The sequence below is a fragment of the Mya arenaria genome, chromosome 10 (genome assembly GCF_026914265.1).
Source record: "Mya arenaria isolate MELC-2E11 chromosome 10, ASM2691426v1".
In the NCBI taxonomy this organism is placed as follows: Eukaryota; Metazoa; Mollusca; class Bivalvia; order Myida; family Myidae; genus Mya; species Mya arenaria.
The window spans coordinates 57,005,060-57,023,600 of NC_069131.1; the positions used below are offsets into that span (position 1 = coordinate 57,005,060).

Here is an 18,541-nt window from a genome sequence, read left to right on the forward strand (position 1 = left end):
AACATCACCACTCGATATATAGGTCTTAAAGGTTGTTACTTTCACGGAAATTTGATTAAACACCTGAACAGCGAATTGTGAAAGGCGCGAACGTGTCGGCACATGGAAGTCGAGGTCACCGGCTTTGTTTCACACAGACCAAGGAAAAGAAAAACAACTGAATATATTTATATTAAAGGTTTATGTATTTACAGCTTAAAAACACACACACAAAAACGACATTGCAATTACTATCCTGCCTTAAGTATTTGACTTATTGTTATATAGAAATTCATGACTAAAAAGGATTATATTTTACTATTGTAAGTATATGAAATATATTGTAATATCATCGTACCATGATTCCCATTAAAACAATATCAAATAAAAAATCTTTGTACTTTGTAAAAATGAATTTCCTTCTGAAAACTTGCATTTTTCACTTCTCCATCACTAGATTTCACTTTGATTTCCGTACATGTTTTGAAAAGTTTCCATATATATTAATATTAATTTTGGGCTCAATTTCTTTAAAATGTGAAATAAAAAGCCCCTTCCAATATGTGTAAAATATAAAAAAAATGTGAAAAATCGAAAAGTTATTAAAATTTCACTTCTCAAAAATTAGATTTCACGTCGATTTCGGTACAATTATCGAAATTGTTCTATAACTATTTCATTTTTTATTAATTTCATTAGAATTTGAAATATAAACCCTTTATAAAGCATATTTCAATACTTTTACAATAAAAATAGTTGTAAATAATTAATGAGTTATTAGTGAATTTCAATTTTCAATTGGATTTCATAACATAACATTTATTCAGCATTAAATGACATATCATCCATAGCCAAAATGCAAAACATATGAAATAAATCATATTTGGATTACACGTGATATCCACGGCGCAGTATGAAATGCATACAACAAAGAAATAGAGTAACACATACAACATAGGCAAAGAGGGGTTTTCACATTTGCATACAACACACACAAAGAAGGATGTTGAGAAACGCATACAATATAGAATAAGAACAAAATTATTGACATTGATTTTTTTGTCTAAATCAATAAATTAATATGTTTAAGAGTTAAGTCACGTGAAAAATAGATTACTCACTTGAATTTTGCTATTTAAATTAAAACATAATTGATTGTTGTTGTTTTTTCAAACATTTTGTTTTGTTTGAATAGGGAAAAGAACCTCATTTCAAATCATTAAAATTGGTTTAATAGCTAGATTTATGAAGAAGCAATTTATTATTTCTTTTATGAAAACTTTGCAATTGGATTAAGTAAAAAACATGAAACAACAATAACAAAATAGGAATTTTAAGAATGCATGAAGAAGCATGAGGATTATAAAGACCAAAAACAGAATTACTTTTAATAACTTTCATTTCATTACGACATGAAAAACTGAACAATTCTTTGGGGGTTGTAAAATTGTCTGAATTGATGATTTGTATTGTAATAGGTGAAAATAGGATTTATAAGTTCTTTCATTCATTGCGAACTGAGAAATATAGATAAGTGTTAATATATTTTGTAAAGGGATAACCCTCAGATGTTAAATTTGATAATTAGTTGATGATATTAATAAAGTTTAATAACATAGTTTAATTTTCAATGCAAAAGAAACGTTTGATCTTTCCGTATCCAATACATTCATTAGTACAAACAATCCCAAAATGTATGAAATGATCCTTTTGAAATTATAAATTGAAAAGGGAAAATGAGTAAAAGTTTGTGTAGTCAATTTGGTTATTCTGTTAGATTAAATTTGTAGTTAACATGGGCATATTTTATTAATTTCAATATTAGTGATTGAAATAAAAATACCATATTTTTTTATTAACAATGGCTTTAGTGATAGGATATAGTCAGACAAAATATTTGTCAGCGCTTGGATATTGCACCTTTTTTCTCGGTAAGTCTTTTAATATATGGTTGATAAATATAAGATATTTCATTTTACTTGTCTATATTATAAGTTTCAATAGTTTCATGATGTCACAGCTTCTGTGTATTGATCTTAATCTTTATTGAATTTTAAATTTGATGATTTTGTAAAACTTGATAACTTATTAAGTTTAACGCCAAAGACAACACAAAATTCCGGGAAAGCAAATAAGACTTTATTGGGTGTGTTCAATTTTTCACAAAGATATCATTTATTTATTGGATAGTTTGGGACCAGATAGAAAAATATTTTACCAAATTGAAAATTTAATAAATATCACAAATTTATGGGGGAAAAATATAATTAATTAAAATAAAAGTGCCTAGTGATGTGAAACAAACAAATAAAATTGATTGTGGCCTCTTTGCCATTGCATTTGCAACTTTCTTCTGTTTGAATAAAACACTCCGTCATTATTTGATACTACTAAATTAAGAGAACATTTATTTCAATGCTTTGAAAACGGAAAACTTACAGCATTTCCAACAACAGGTAAAACAATAGGATTAAGAAGGAATAAACAAATAAAAGTTATAGAAATTGAAAATTACTTTATATGAAACATGCCATCTTGTTTTGATAATATGGAGCAATGTGACAAATGCTTCTGTTGGTTTCACAAGTATTGTGTTAACGCACCTGCAGACATTTCAACAACCACTGAGGAATTTAGAAATGTGTTTTCATGCAATAATTAAGTAAAAAATACTCAGTATAGTACACAAATGAATGTACATTTATTCTGTGTAAACTCTTTATATCCAGCATGCTTCTTTGTTGTAAAACATCATTTTTATATAATCATATTGATGCAACTGTGTTGTTAATTTCGGATACAATTTATAACTGTATTTACAATAATTCTTGAAAATACATGTATGTCTATAAAGTATTATTATGTACGTGGTGCTTTACTATACTTATGAGAAATTATTTATATCTATTTATTTTACAAGTATCTGATATGTATTGTCATCAGTGTGACATGATATGATTCTGTTTCGTAATGAATAATGAATACAATCTTCAAAGTTCTATTTTATTTTTCCTTATTTCATCCAATTGCAAAGTTTTCATATAAAAACTAATATTTTGTTTCCTTCAAGCTATTAAACCAATTTTAATGATTTTAAATGAGGTTCTTTTCCCTATTCAAACAAAACAAAAACTTTGAAAAAAACAATCAATTATGTTTAATTTTAAAAGCAAAATTCAAAAATAAATGAATAAAGTATCTTCAACTTGAGTAAACTCATAAACACAATAATTTATTGATTCAAACAATAAAATTTCAATGCCAATATTTTTGTTCTTATTCTATATTTTATGCGTTTCTCAACATCCTTCTTTGTGTATGTTGTATGCAAATGTGGAAACTCTTTTTTGCCTATGTTGTATGCGTTAATCTATTTCTTTGTTGTATGCATTTCATACCGATCCGATATCCACTGGTGCCTGTATCACCTCGCATCGCACCGGGTATCCCGTTTTACTTCGGGCCGTTATTACATTTCGCCAAAAGTTTGACGTCACTTCCTTTCTAATTTGGACCTCGTTGGCGAAGCACGTGTGTAAGTAGAATCATATCAAAAAAATACATTATAATGTTAATTATCAATGCCATACTGCACAAAATGTTTTAATTATTTCTTTTGCTAATTTTCAAACATTGTTCGGTCCGTGTGATACGTTATTTGTAAAAGTCTTGATGCTCAGTTGATCTTTATGGAATGTGCCATAAATCTTAATGACTTAAGTTACGGCCACTAAGTCAGTACAGTAAGTCAAATCATATACTTCATGTTTGCTGTCAACGATTATGACTGGTCTCTTTCGGCCTACTTTTGCTCTTCATGCTTTACTAGAGTGCTTTAGGAGTTAATGTAGTGTGTGGGTTAGCACTAGTCCACCTAAATGGCCGTACACGAGTCTTCTGACGATTTTGTTTTACTATGGCAGTCTCGTGACGTCCACCATCCCAGCAAAAAGTAGCGAACGGTCTTTGCGCAGAGAGATGTTTGCGTTATAAATTCAAATTTCTACAATAATATTATTGCCTACTATTAAGCACATATCTTTATTTATGTCATTATGCCAAAATACATGTTCAGATATCATAAAACAGATATCATAAAACGCTAACATGTGTCGATTGTTTATGAAGTATCCCGATATCTGTAAATCTGGGACAAATCTGACTGGTTGTTTACATGTTTAACGGTATTCGTGACCAAGAATATATTTATGTGAAAATAACGACTCTTATGACCAGTTTAGATTATTGTCGGGTATAAATTGACCAATTTTGTCGTTATTATTCAACATCGATGCATAATATTACTATAAATTCTTTCGCCAAGTGTTAAATGGTAGAGTTGTAGTGTTACAGGGATACATAAGAAATGTCAAAATAATAAAAAAAAGTATCCCTGATCACTCATTATTGTAGCTAGGGTTAGCACCAGCCGCCTGGTTAGCTCAGTTGGTTAGAGCTCCGTGCTAGTGCTCCTGTGGACAAGGGTTCAAGCCCCACACCGGCGCACTTTTCCTCCGAGGTTTACTTTAAAACCTATTCTAAACAATCTTGTTACAGAATACAGTATATCAAAAGACTTCCTGTCATTTTGCACAGAGTTTATTTGTATATACATGATTAGTATGCTAATATATCTGATATGACTTTCGAGTTAAAGTGACATGGTCATAGTACAGCATCAATTTTTAGCGATGTAGCCTTTGGCATTTGGATTTGCTCAATCAAAATTGTTTTGATCAAGTTGTCAGACTATGACTTGTGGAACAGCAAAAAGGCCTTTAAATTGAAAATAACTAGTTTTACGAATAACTTTACCCAGATAAAGTTTTTATAGTTATTTTTTATTTCAGCACTTCAGAAACAATCACAATGGCACCCCCTAAAAAGACGGTAAATATTAGTAGTTTTATTATAGAGACAGAAGTTTGTCATCCTAGTTATTTAACTGTTCTTAAAGGCCAGTTTACCAGGCTTGTGAATGAAATGAAGCATGCTCTCAAGACTTGCCTCTGTTGAATAGGGGGGAATAGCGTGCATAGCTGATAATGAAATTATTTTTAAAAAAATGCAGTTATTAAGTAATCATTTGTAACCTTTCCAACCCTATGTCTGCCTGATGGTTCGATTATGCACAGTGAACATTAATTTGCTGGTTACATGTCATATTTTCTTTCTGTTTTTGAACAGTGATAGTCTGATAAAATTATGAAAAAACTTTTCATTACTACGATAACATCTATGATAACATATGTATTTATCATTGTATTGATTATTTCTTAAATTATACATGCTTTCTTTTTTTACAGAAAAAGAATGTTGAGAACATCAATTCTCGTCTGGCTCTTGTCATGAAGAGTGGCAAGTTTTGTCTTGGGTACAAGCAGACACTGAAGACTCTCCGCCAGGGCAAGGCTAAGCTCGTGATCATCGCCAACAACACTCCACCCCTCAGGTTAGTACTGTCGTAAAGTTACATTTTGGGGAAGGCATATGCAGCATAGTGGCGTCTGTAAATTTTGAATGAACTTCATCTTGGGATATTTCATTATATTTGTCTTGTTAATTCAGTCTGATAATTCATAGTCATTTCTTTTGCTAGGAAAGAAAGGTAGAAAATAGTTTTAAAATTTGTCAACTTGAAGCAAAAATATCAAAAGTTTAAGTACATTTGTGTTATAAAGGGGTACTACTCGTTTGACTGTTGCCTCCTTCATTTATCTTGTTTTATAATATATCACATGCAGGAAAACTTGTGACCATCCTTAGCAGTTTTTAAATTAATTTTTTATGCGTATCCATGTATGTTTGAATGATGATTATAAATTAATATTAATGTTTGGACTTCGGAGCTGGGACCTCTTGACCAGTTAAGATGAAGTCATTTTCTCTAATGTGCTCTGTTTTCTTACTCCAAGTGAACAGCAAATAGCACGCTGGCCTTGTAGCCATTATTGCTGGCAGGTTTGAATGGTACACTCGTGTATTATTGGTAAAAAGGTAAAACTTCTGAGTGATGTTGCGGACAATAATTGGACCTTCCAGGACTGAGGAGATAAACAATCATGTGTCACATGGTTTGCTCGTTAATCAATGATGCATGATTTTTGTGGCAGTAATTTAAGTTTTACTTTGACAATTATTCTTTTAGATATTACTATACACATTAAAAACATTAAAACAAAATATGCTAGAAGTTAAGTCAATAAGCCAATATAAATGGCAAACAGATGTTGCCAAAATGTTAACCTGATGTATGTTTTACAGGAAGAGTGAGATTGAGTACTACGCCATGTTGGCCAAGACCGGAGTCCATCATTACACCGGCAACAACATTGAGCTGGGTACCGCCTGTGGTAAATACTTCCGAGTCTGCACACTCAGCATCACAGACCCTGGTACGTGACTCGTTCTGCAATAGTCCTTATTGATACAAGCACCAGTGATAGAGTTAAAATGAGGCTTAAATTGGTTGATACAACGAAAGAATGTATTGAATCCAAGTCCTCAGGTTGTTTGTCCACTGTTGTCATGTGACCAGTGAATCTTTCCATTGGTTTAACAGTTATGATGTATTGATAAACGGTTGTTTCGCTGTCTGCCTGTCATTTCTGCTGTTTGGGTAGTTCACCATTCAAATCCTAAACCACTCCTGTGACCAGTTTGAAATTTTTTCAATGTTGTTGTGTCAAAATGTGGACCATTCCTTCAAATTCTAACTGACCACTTGTTAAAAAAAGTTGATACCAATCATTAGTGTAGTCAGTCTGGCTTGTTAATCTAATGACTGTTTATCAGTTGTTGAGTTTGGAAAGGATTGTATTTTATGAGATTTAAGCTGCGTAATTATAATTGGTTGGTGAACTTGTACAATGTAGGTATAAAACATTCTTCCTAGTGAAATACCATTTGTAACCTTGTCAAACCATTGTTTAATTTCAGGTGACTCTGACATCATCAGAAATATGCCAACAGACGGGACTTCATAATTCATTGTACAGCTGATAAAATAAACCTGTACGGGAAAATCAGTCTTGTTTTGCCTTCGACTTTGTAAACTGATGATTGGGTCTGTCTGTAATTGTAAAGCAACACAGTTTTCACCCTGGTGAATAATTGTTGAAAATAAGTCGAGTTTGAAATAAAACCAGAATTATATATAAAAAAATAACTTTTTAAAACAAGAATCCTGAAAATCTGTTCACATTGAACAGTTCAAACCAATAAAAAATAATTATTTAGCCTAAAGTGCCTGTATCTTCATTTGTTGTCAATGGGTTTGTGAGAAATATACTCCAGTTCTATATAAAAGTAGATTTGTAGAACTCGTCAGAAAGCACACAAAAAGAACAAACATAAACTTGATGGCTTTAATGAATGCTACATGCAATTGGTCTGTGAACTATTTATACTGTGAACTTGAAAAGGAATGTACTTAGTATTTACACTTTTTTAGTAAAGCTAGATGCATTTCTAGCACACATTTTACCCATGTTCATGATTTTATGAAAAACAAATATTCGAACCATGGCTGGTCAAGGTCTTGAAACTACCTCGTAGGTTATGAGTTTGAATATTGATTTTATGTCTGCTCCATATCTTCAACATAGAGAATTACAAATAAAATTCAGAATTGGTCCAATCACAACTCTTTCAAACTTAGGTGATGTGCAGAACCCATGAGACTTGTCAACTGTCAAGTCAAGCTTGTTCAATTCGTGCCGCAAAGTTATTAAATTTCATCTAGTCAACGTAACGATACTGGTCACATGCATACATTAAGATGATCTGCAAAACCTGTTAGAACCATGCTATGTTAGGGTCACCATACCAGATTAAGTGTTGAGCATTGATTGTCTTTGCAAGGTCTTGATAGCCTGCAAATAGCACTATTATGGCATAACAAACTATTTACATATTGACTCTGTTTGATGGCTTTCGGACGACATCACTCAAATGTGTTTGATAGTAGGGCAGTTATTTCAAAGTTTTTCCCATGCTTGACAGTCCTATTGTAGTTCTGGTGTGTATGTAATATATACATGCTGTTGTGAGGTAATGAGATGGCTAGCCTGTTTTCTTGGCATGAAGGTAAGGCCAGCAGTAGCTCAAGTAAGCAAATAATGTATCCAAGCACATGTATACATAGTCTGGTTCCCTGCTTACAAGCACATACATAGTCTGGTTCCCTGCTTACAAGCACATACATAGTCTGGTTCCCTGCTTACTGATATTTCATGGAAGGAACTCCAGACTAGCACATACACTGCAAGCGTGGGACCAACTTGCAAATGTGAGCGACTGTTAGCCTTAAAATAAAGCAGTGAAGGTGCATTGCTTAAGCCGAAAGCCTTAATGCACACTTGAGCTTGTGACCTCCAGTTCCCCAAAGTGAAAGTGCTTTTGATACACGGGAATTGCATAGACAGAGAGTACCACCTAGCTCAGTAAGAGTTCTATTTAAAATAATTGAAAAACTGAGTGTGGTTAATTAAGTTAACCGATAGAGAGCGGAAAATTTAAGTTCTGCCCAAAGTAAGATCACATGGTTTTTAACATACAGTAAGAAAATTGTATTATCTGCAAGGCTGGATGATTCCAGCCATGGGACTATAGAGCATGGTGATCACAGCTAACTTTCCATTTCCCGGGATTTGGCTGTAAACTGCCTGCTAGAAATTGGCTAATCAACGCACCCAGGTTGTTGCCTCGACATTGGACCTGTCCATGAGAAGACCCTCGGGCGAGTTTTATAGGCAGAGAGCTATTAGCGAGAACACATGAGGTCCCTTCTCGCTGTAGCAACTATTGGATATTTAAAGATGCACTCTTACTCCCAAATAAGATTTACCACAATTTGTATAATTGTTTTAATATCCCAAAAAGGATAAACAAATGTCAAAAATAATAGTTCGAGTATACCGAGTTTAATTTGAAAAAGATGCAGAAAACACGGCATTTCTACCTAATGAGACAATGGTAGATCACAGTAAATCTTTTAGCACTCACCAATCATTTAATAATTTTGCATTTCAGCTATTAAATACATGGTTACAATCATGTAAGGATTGTTTTTTTCATAAATGCATTATTTAGTAAGTAGTTGAAGGTTTATCACTCAAATTTGAGTTTGTTATACATGTGTATGAATTGATTTTGAATAAGAGCGTCACTTTAAGACCATTTTTAGTACAAGTTTTGATGCATTGTACACAAAAAAATATCAATTTTGGATAAGTTTTTGGCAATTTTCTTTTTTTATTGCGATGGTTTCATCTGGTGTCTAGTCCCTTTAAGCCAGAGACCTGTCTTAACCCAATAACTGTCAATTGTTAATACAATTGGGGTGTCCAGTTACCGCAGTAGTTAACGCACTCGCTTCTCACCAAGTAGACCCGGGTTCGATTCCTGGCCTGGATGCATGTGAATGTGGTAAGTGGTCACCAAGCCGGACAACGGGGTTTCCTCCAGGTACTACGGTTTCCTCCACAAGACCACAAGGGGACCATTCCCGCGCGGGCAAAATTGTGCCAACGAAATCAACTTCGTACAAGTTATCATAGCTTTCTTCACGATCGTAAAATATATTATGTTTCAACTTATTACTGTCAAAGTGTCCTACAATCACATAAACCAGTTTAATAAAACTGCAGTTTCCAGCACAAGGGTCCAAACAGTAAACAGGAAAATATTGTAGTTCAGCACAATTAAGATGAAATTCGAAGTAATGTGGGCCATTTCACTTCAGATATTAGTCAATTTTAGTTGTAAATTGAAATTATCTTAGGGCCTGAGTTTCATAATTTAGCTTCATTTGTTTGAAATAACAAGAGCAAATATTGAAAAATGAATACCTATAGTGAGGAAATAAAAACACACTATACAGATTAAAGATAATAGAAGTTACAAATAAACTCCTATACTGAAGCAAACCCCCAAGGATTAAAAGGAACAGAGTTAATTTAAACATGTCTCACAATTAACATTTGGTGTTTGTCATACATTATTATGCTCTCCTGAGTGCCATGTTGTCAGGAATGTTTGGACAGTTTAATAAAATATGCATGGACTGAAATCCCAACTGATTTGACCTGAACTCAAAATCAATAGGTGTCATCGACTGATAACGTCAAGTTTGAGGACCCTCTGTGCAGGTATTGTCAAGTTATCAGTTAGACCAGTTTTTTTGCGTTGAAGGTCATCACGACCTTGACCTTTGGACCTAATGACCCCAATACCAATAGGAGTCATTGCCGAACACCCAACCTCCATGTCAAGTTTGAGGAGCATAGGTCTGCATTGTTTAGTTATCCCTCAAACAAGCTTTTCAAGGTAACTGTGACCTTGACTTGACCTGGTGACCTCAAAATCAATAGGGGTCATCTACTGGTCACACCCACAACATTAATGTCAAGTTTGAGGGCCATAGATTCAGGCACAAGTTATCATTCGGACAAGCTTTCAAGGTCAGTGACCTTGATTTTTGACCTGATGAACTCCAAATCAATAGGGATCATCTGGTCACATCCAACCTTCATGTCATGATTGAGGGTCACGGCTGCAGGCATTGTCAAGTTGTCACTCTGACAAGTTTTTTTGCATTCAACGTCTCAGTGACCTAGAGTTTTGAGCCAATGACCTCAAAATCAATAGGAGTCATCTTAAGGTCAGGCCTAACCTCCAGATCAATTTTGAGGACCATAGGTCCAGGCATTGTCGAGTTATAACCTGAACACAAGCTTTCAGCTTTCGTCAACTGACTGACATTTGTAAAGTAATGTACTCCCTCTCCTTTGAAGAGGAGCACAAGAATTTGGTATGATTACAAAGTGACAAAATGACGAGTGTTGTGTGCACCATGTACCTACGATTCTTGGTGAAAGAAATTTCAGTAAAGTAAAAACAAAATCCTTTCATACAGAATATTTTATTTGTCATAGCAACAATGGTCACCATACAACAGAAGTCTGTTCATTTAAAATCTATTTACACATAACAAGCCAAAACAATGGTGATCACATAACAGATATATACTCAACAAAAACATGATTATGTCTGCACTACCTTACAAGATCTACAATACAAGATCCGGCATTATCGTACAAGATCTAAAATACAAGATCCGGCATTATTGTACAAGATCCGGCATTATCGTACAAATCTACAAATCAAGATCCGGCACTATCGTACAAGATCTTAAATACAAGATCCGGCACTATCGTACAAGATCCGGCACTATCGTACAAGATCTAAAATACAAGATCCGGCACTATCGTACAAGATCTTAAATACAAGATCCGGCATTATCGTACAAGATCCGGCACTATCGTACAAGATATTAAATACAAGATCCGGCACTATCGTACAAGATCCGGCACTATCGTACAAGATATTAAATACAAGATCCGGCACTATCGTACAAGATATTAAATACAAGATCCGGCACTATCGTACAAGATCTTAAATACAAGATCCGGCACTATCATACAAGATCTAAAATACAAGATCCGGCACTATCGTACAAGATCTACAATACAAGATCTGAATGACTAACTCCTGTTTATTGAATAATTTCTATGAATACTGTACAAGAGGAAATTACCTGAAAATTGAACATTAGAATAGTCGGTTTTGAGTGTAAGAGAAAGTAAAACTAAGACTATCCTGGTTATAGTATGCCTTGAAAGGCAAAGTAATGTAACATCAATATCAAATTAGAGATACAAATTGAATAAAGTTTTATTTAGTCATAAGAGCTTTGTCCAATTGAACTAGTCATTTTGTTTCGAAATGAATAGAACTGAATATATTTATGATAATTAATCCTAGTCATTATGTGATAAAATGGAGCCAATATGGGCAGTTTGAAAAGCGAGGCCAAGAAATATAAATTACATGAAGATTGCTTAAAAAGTGTGATTTATTAGAAGTAAGTTCAAGTTTGAGTGTAATCAAAATGTTAACAGTGAAGTTGTGAGCCCATCAAAAACTGTATTACATACATACTTTACAGAATAGCACTTCTAGAACAGAAATCACAAATTTCAAATCACAAATTTCATGTAAGGTGATTCTTAAAATTTATCATGAAGCACTGGCAAGGCAGTCATTGAAATTACGACTTGGATGAACCAGCCCACTTAATTCTTTCAGTATTGCTCGGCACAAATTATTTTTAACAAGCCCTGTTACATAGAATCCAGATTTTGAGCAAGTCTTCGCAGAATTGACCAGTGCATTTTTTCTTAAGTCTTATATCTAAGTCCGTGTTTTGCAGAAAAAAAATGCCTTGAAAATAATAAAAATGAAAATAATTGTATTTCAGATTCAATTAATGGCATAAGTTAACTTATTTACTGTTCATCATCAACATAATTTCTCAACAAGGAAAAAACATTGTTTTTAAGCAAAATTTCTCTCTCATAGCCACATGAAGTGTTATTGTTTTTGCCTCAAAATATTTAAATCATGATTCAGCAAATCATTAAAACTATTTCTGCGGATTTATTGATCAAATATTTGAATTTATTACTAACTACAATCCCTTGTGAGTCAGAACCCATGCTATATCATTCCGATTACACTAATACCGTTGGAACATAGACTATTTAAGAAACTTTGTAATGCAATAATATTCATCTCCATAACTTCTAGGCTATTTCAGTATCACCTGAAATGTGTCTCGGACATCCAATCAAACCTCTGGATTTCACCTTATTAGCTATTCATAATAACAAGGAGGTCTCTTTGCAGTCAATTTGGAATTACATGTTTTGAAGAGACTCCGTACCAGGAATGGGTGAGCAAGACTTCGCGTAATACTGAGAATAGGGGGAGTGGGGTAATAAAATTTTACAGCAATACGTAAATATATAGCGCTGATGCATAGATAAGGAACTATCATAATTTGTAAATTTCTATTAGGAATCGATAATGAAGTATTTCTTATCATTAAGGTGGAAGATGGTTGTCGTTTAACCATTCAATGGACCGATAAAGGAGTTTTATTTCATCGATAAATAACCACTTTCAATGCATGGTTGTGAAATTCAATGGGTTACTTTGACCACCCTCCAAGAAGTGCCCAGGCATGACTTGACACCTATTCGTGTATGGTTAATTGGTGTGACGCTGAAACCACTCTGTTATAAATATTCATAACCATTAAACCTATCGGGAGATATAGTAGTCACATGATAACCCTATTCAAACAAATACATGTGAACTTGGATTCAAATTATTCTTTTGTTAAGCGAAGTAAATAATAATTAACGATAGAAGTCTTAATTCGATTAAAACATCTTATCAATTCAACATCACATCAGATAATAAATTATTTATCATAATAACTATTCATATATTTTTGGGATAAAAACTTGATGATTGTGATTTTTGAGTTCATTAAAGTGAATACTGAATTTCTCGCTAATATGGTAGAAAGGAAATTATTACCGTAATAGCAATATGTCTGTCTGCACTCATAACGAAACAATTCAAAAACGGCCATCTGTAGAAATACAATATCATTTAACATTGGTTTTTATAGCAAAATGAGATCAAACATTGATCGCCGTTTATCAAATATTCCAAATGAGTACGGTCAAGAATTCTCAAACTTCAAAATATTCTAATACTTAAAATTTAAAGACAAATGTTCCAAAGCGTTAAAATGCTTCCAAGTATTAGCATTTAAGATGAAAATGTTCCAATACTTGAAATTTAAAGAAAAATGTTCCAAAGCGTTAAAATGCTCCTTAGCTTTGAATTTAAGATGAAAATGTTCCAATACTTAAAATTAAGGAAAAATGTTCCAAAGAGTTCAAAAACCCCTTATCTTTCATCTTAATAAGAAAATGTTCCAAAGCGTTAAAATATTCCTTAGCTTAAAACTTAAAAAGAAAATGTTCCAAAGCGTCAAACACTCCTTAGCTTAAAATTTAAGGAAAAATGTTCCAAAATGTTAAAATTCTTCTTAGCTTAAAATTTAAGTGGAAAAAGTTCCATAATATTAAAAAAAACTCATTAGCTTAAAAATTAAGGAAAATGTTTCCAAAATGTTAAAATAATCCTTAGATTAAAATTTAAGAAGCAAAGGTTCCAAAATGTTAAAAAACTACTAAGCTTAAAATGTAAGAAGTAAATGTTCCGAAACTATATACCTTCCAAAATTTGGAAACATGTTTTTGCTGGTGATATTAACAGTGCTATGTAAGGTTGATGGCATAGGTCTATTATAATTATTTTAGTTTATATTTATTTTCTCATCAAAATGCCCTTATTAAGGTCTCACAACCACCATATAGTTTACTTAAGCAGAATACAATAAGACATGGGTTACAGACATTTTAAAGCTTATACTGTTCCCTTGGCGGAATATACACACAATATTTAACCTCCATAACAGAAAGTTTTTCCAAATTTGAAATAGTAATCCTTTTTTCCAAAAAATTGTGAAGTGTTTACTAAATGTTCAGTGATTCATTAAATCTCAGCATTTTCTTAGTTTTCAATAATTTTAGAAAGGGAACCGGTAGGCAGAGTTTTTATTATCCGATAAGGAGTGAGCGTACAAATTAAAACGATGTTCACTTAAAGGCACGCTACTTAATGAAAGCAGTCCTTGAAAATATGGTTAAAGAGAGATACTTCTACGACTACCCTCCTGATTTTAATTACACAACTCGCCCTTTGCACCCGTGTATCATGCATTTCAATGACACTGGTCTTGGGTACAGTGAAGTTTTACAACAATTTTCTTTGTACAACATAGAAAAGATACTATGATTAAACGTGCAATTATGTGTTAGCTTATTAAACCCTTTATTCTAGCTATTTATCGTATATTTATCTAAGAAAGAGTGCCTCAGAAACAAAAACAAATGCTCATCTGTTGTGTTAAAGCCTAAAAAAAAAACGTTTGGTTCCGGCTACCCGACCCTATCTGTATATGAAATAGGCACTGACTCTACCGTTCATAGTCTTTTTTTCTTGGATTTATCAGTAGAAAAACAGGTATATATACCGGTAGCCATTGCGTTATGTGTGCGCATTGTTCTAGGCAACAGGTGTTTCGAGTTTCAGAATTTAATACTTGAAACAGTCTTTAGAGTTTTTTGCACAACGTTGACAATAATGACACATAATTCTATGACACATTTGACTTTCTCTCTTGGAAAAACAGACGAGCTAAAAACGAAACAGTGACAGTTTTAAACTCTGATAAGTCCATGTATTAAAGTGTAAGTTATGGCGTGAAGACAATTTTTATATCATATACATGTACATATGTATATTGAAAAACATGATTAGACTAAAGATGATCATTTACAATGACATGATGTATATAAATGACGGATGAATATTAATGACTTTGTGCAATGTGTTTAAAAGGCTAATGAGGTCTGATGTACAAGAAAATGTTATTTTCAACTAACGATGTTTAAATGATATATCTCACAAAATATACACACTATATATTATATCATCCAATGTACAATGTTTATTTTACAATTGAATAAAGAGTTATATGACAGAAGAATGAAGAGATGAATTTTAAACTTCTATGACAGAGAAACGATCAATATTACACGTCACAATTCTCTATGCACATTGATGCCTTTATTATTAAATCCTGCCGAATAGTTTTAACAACAATTGCACTTTATATCCAGCATTCACGTACACGATTCAGATATATACATGTACATAAATGTGTATAACTGTATATAACACAAAATCTGACAATTTTGTAAAAATATGTTATAGCAGACATTAAAACTGTTCAATTTTAAAAATATGATAAGTTTCAAATCATTTTAACAGCGAATTTTATCAACCTAAAGATAACATATTAATTCAATTATTTGACTACTGAAAATGAAAAAATGTTTTTAAAAAATCATACTGCAATGAAAATGCTCGTCAATTTTGCTGGACATGATGTTGGCCGCTAGGCACAGTGATCAATATTTTGGTGTAAAATTTGATGCAATTTAAAATATGAGATTTTAAAAAAAAAGCCAAATCAAATGATAATGAACAGATATTTGAACAAATTATTCAAACTCTGTTATAATGTGTTACTCTTAGGAACTTTTCGATGTCAAATGTTATTTTAAATTACTGATGAAAACCAGTAAATAATGACACATGCTTTTTGGTGAAGTGTACAAAAAACATGCTTTTAATTTCAAATCTGAAGAAATTTTAAAGTTAAATATATTCAAGAAAAGTTTCAATCATGTGTTTCCGGTGCGAATGGTAAAAATCCGACATGAGGGCACCTGCAAAAGCTGATAACGAGGCTTACAGAGTTGACTGCTACACAGCATGCCAGAGGGACAGATTTTTCATCGAACAAGAAACACAGGAAAAAAACCTATACATATTCCGAGTTGATCATGGTCTTTATACCTTGACAATTATGCGGGAGTCATGGGCTATGCTACACATAGTAAGTGTATTGTCACTTGTAAAACACTTCAAGCAGGCAATGTTGAAATATCTGCACTTTGATGATAATGCTATGGTATTACATCACATTATTCAGTTTAAAAATCTTCTTTCCATCAATGGACAAGCTAAAATTTTATGGGTTTTTTAAAAAATATTTGAAGTAGTTTATGCATTTTCAATTAAAATATCTGTTTATAATTTTCACAGATTATACAACTAATCTTATACTTAGGAATTATGAAATTACAAATGATTTTTTTCAGGTAAAAAATTATTACACTTTAATTTCATATAATTGTTTGTTTTTAAAAAAAAATTAAGAGTGTAAGGATAGCACTTTTCTAACCCTTGACCGAAAGCACAAGTGAAATCAAAGTTAGCTTTAAAACATATTCAGCTAGCAAAACCATATATCCAAATTGATTCTAAGCTTAGCATCAGATTCCATTTTCGAAACCAACCATGTGTCTATATTAAATCATTAAGCTACATTGTATCTACAGATAGTTATTGCTTCTTTGCTTAATTTAGATTTCTGTAAAAAATTTTATTTTGATGGCTATAAACCTTAATGCTCAAAAGTGCTAAACATAGACTCAATATGACACAAACTAATTTATATTACACATTTAACAAAATCTCAACAGATTCAGCAACAAGCATGCTTAAAGGCAAAATTCAATTAACAGCATAATTTTTGCTAGCTTTAACGTTTAAACAAACAACAATTTATATATATATATGTATATATATATTTATGTTTTTCTTTTCAAAGCACAACACATGAGCAATGAGAAATAGTATAATGTAACCTCTGAGATCATTCAAAGCTCCTAAATTAAAGACACACTTACAATCAACAAAATATCCCAGCTCTCTCAACCACTGGCCTTCAAAACAAATTCCTGATGAATTTAACGATCTAATATTTCACTCACAATTTGAAAAAAGGTTTTTCAATTTTCAATAAAAAAAAACAAACAAATCTCGTCAACAACAGAATCCATTCTTAACAACATTTCAAAATTTCAAAGGTTATATCACAGACTCTGAAAATCATAGCACTTCAATCTATACACAACTTGTAATATTTGTCAAAATTGTTTTCACTGATAACAACCAGTGTCCAGATGAAGTTTTCCTTGTGTAAGAAAGCTCAATAGCGAAATATTATGACACAAATACCTATCCATCACTATCAATGAGTCATTTCTTACATTTGAAGTTTCGGAAAACTTGCAACAACTTTGTTAGGCTTTAATACACCTTCAAATCCTCACAGCGTCATTCAATAATGTTAACGGCTCTAGTTTCCAGCCGTTACACTCTTAAAAACAGAATTACACGCTATAACGCAAAATCCACAAGAATTTGTCATTTCACTTTTCTCCCAACAGTGAAAGCACTTTGCACGTAAAAAATCACAAAAATATGGAGCATGTAGTCATTTTATGACTGTTAGTTACACTATAACTCATTCTGGCAGCTATATGATTGTCTTTATAATAGCATTGAAACTTGAACATCTAATGCTGATTGGCTTTTTTGGGTTGAAAATCAAATCCCCTGATTTTTTGTCCATGACTAAAAAAAGCCAAATAATATCATAGAGAAAATGTGATAAGACACAAATTCTGATCACATGTGTATGAGGAAAATACCCGAGACATTCCAATTGAGCAGCTTTTTCCACCTCCATCTGAAGAGCACTACTTTCTCCATTGAAGAGTATCCCTTTGAAGATTAATACCTTCTCCATTGAAGAGTATTTCTTTGAAGAGCACTACCTTCTCTATTGAAGAGTATCCCTTTGAATAATCCTTTACACAATGATAGAGTATTCATAATACTCTTATTGCGAACACTTGGTCAGGCCATTTTGCAGCTAATAGGCATGTGCCAGCAGACCTTATTCAACTCTTAAACAACAACACAAGCACTTGTTAGAACACAAGTAAACCACACAACAGTATTGAGTACAGATGTTTCTTCAGTCTGCTAGCAGTTGCTGAAGTAAGCTGTCTTTTTGATTAGCTGGCTTGATTTCTTCAATAGGTGTCTGCAACAGAAAGCAAATTCAAAATTATCATTCCTTCAACGCAGTTGATAA

The 18,541-nt window shown here is 32.6% G+C and overlaps 2 protein-coding genes across 5 annotated transcripts in view; one reads left to right on the forward strand and one right to left on the reverse strand.

Moving 5' to 3' along the window:
• Positions 1 to 3,438: 3,438 nt before the first annotated feature.
• Positions 3,439 to 7,004, forward strand: LOC128204157 (60S ribosomal protein L30-like). The gene is made up of 5 exons (XM_052905529.1): positions 3,439 to 3,514; positions 4,830 to 4,869; positions 5,286 to 5,431; positions 6,244 to 6,374; positions 6,919 to 7,004. The coding sequence occupies exons 2-5, from the start codon at positions 4,849 to 4,851 to the stop codon at positions 6,963 to 6,965; spliced, it is 345 nt and encodes a 114-aa protein (XP_052761489.1). The 5' UTR covers positions 3,439 to 3,514; positions 4,830 to 4,848; the 3' UTR covers positions 6,966 to 7,004.
• A 3,899-nt stretch (positions 7,005 to 10,903) lies between these two features.
• LOC128205468 (AF4/FMR2 family member lilli-like) overlaps positions 10,904 to 18,541 on the reverse strand; it is a 114,130-nt gene continuing 106,492 nt past the window's right edge. For all 4 annotated transcript variants that reach the window (XM_052907122.1, XM_052907123.1, XM_052907121.1 and 1 more), the window contains one exon: positions 10,904 to 18,490. In XM_052907122.1, coding sequence (XP_052763082.1) covers positions 18,422 to 18,490 — 69 coding nt within the window. In that variant the 3' untranslated portion in view covers positions 10,904 to 18,421. The remainder of the gene's footprint in view (positions 18,491 to 18,541) is intronic.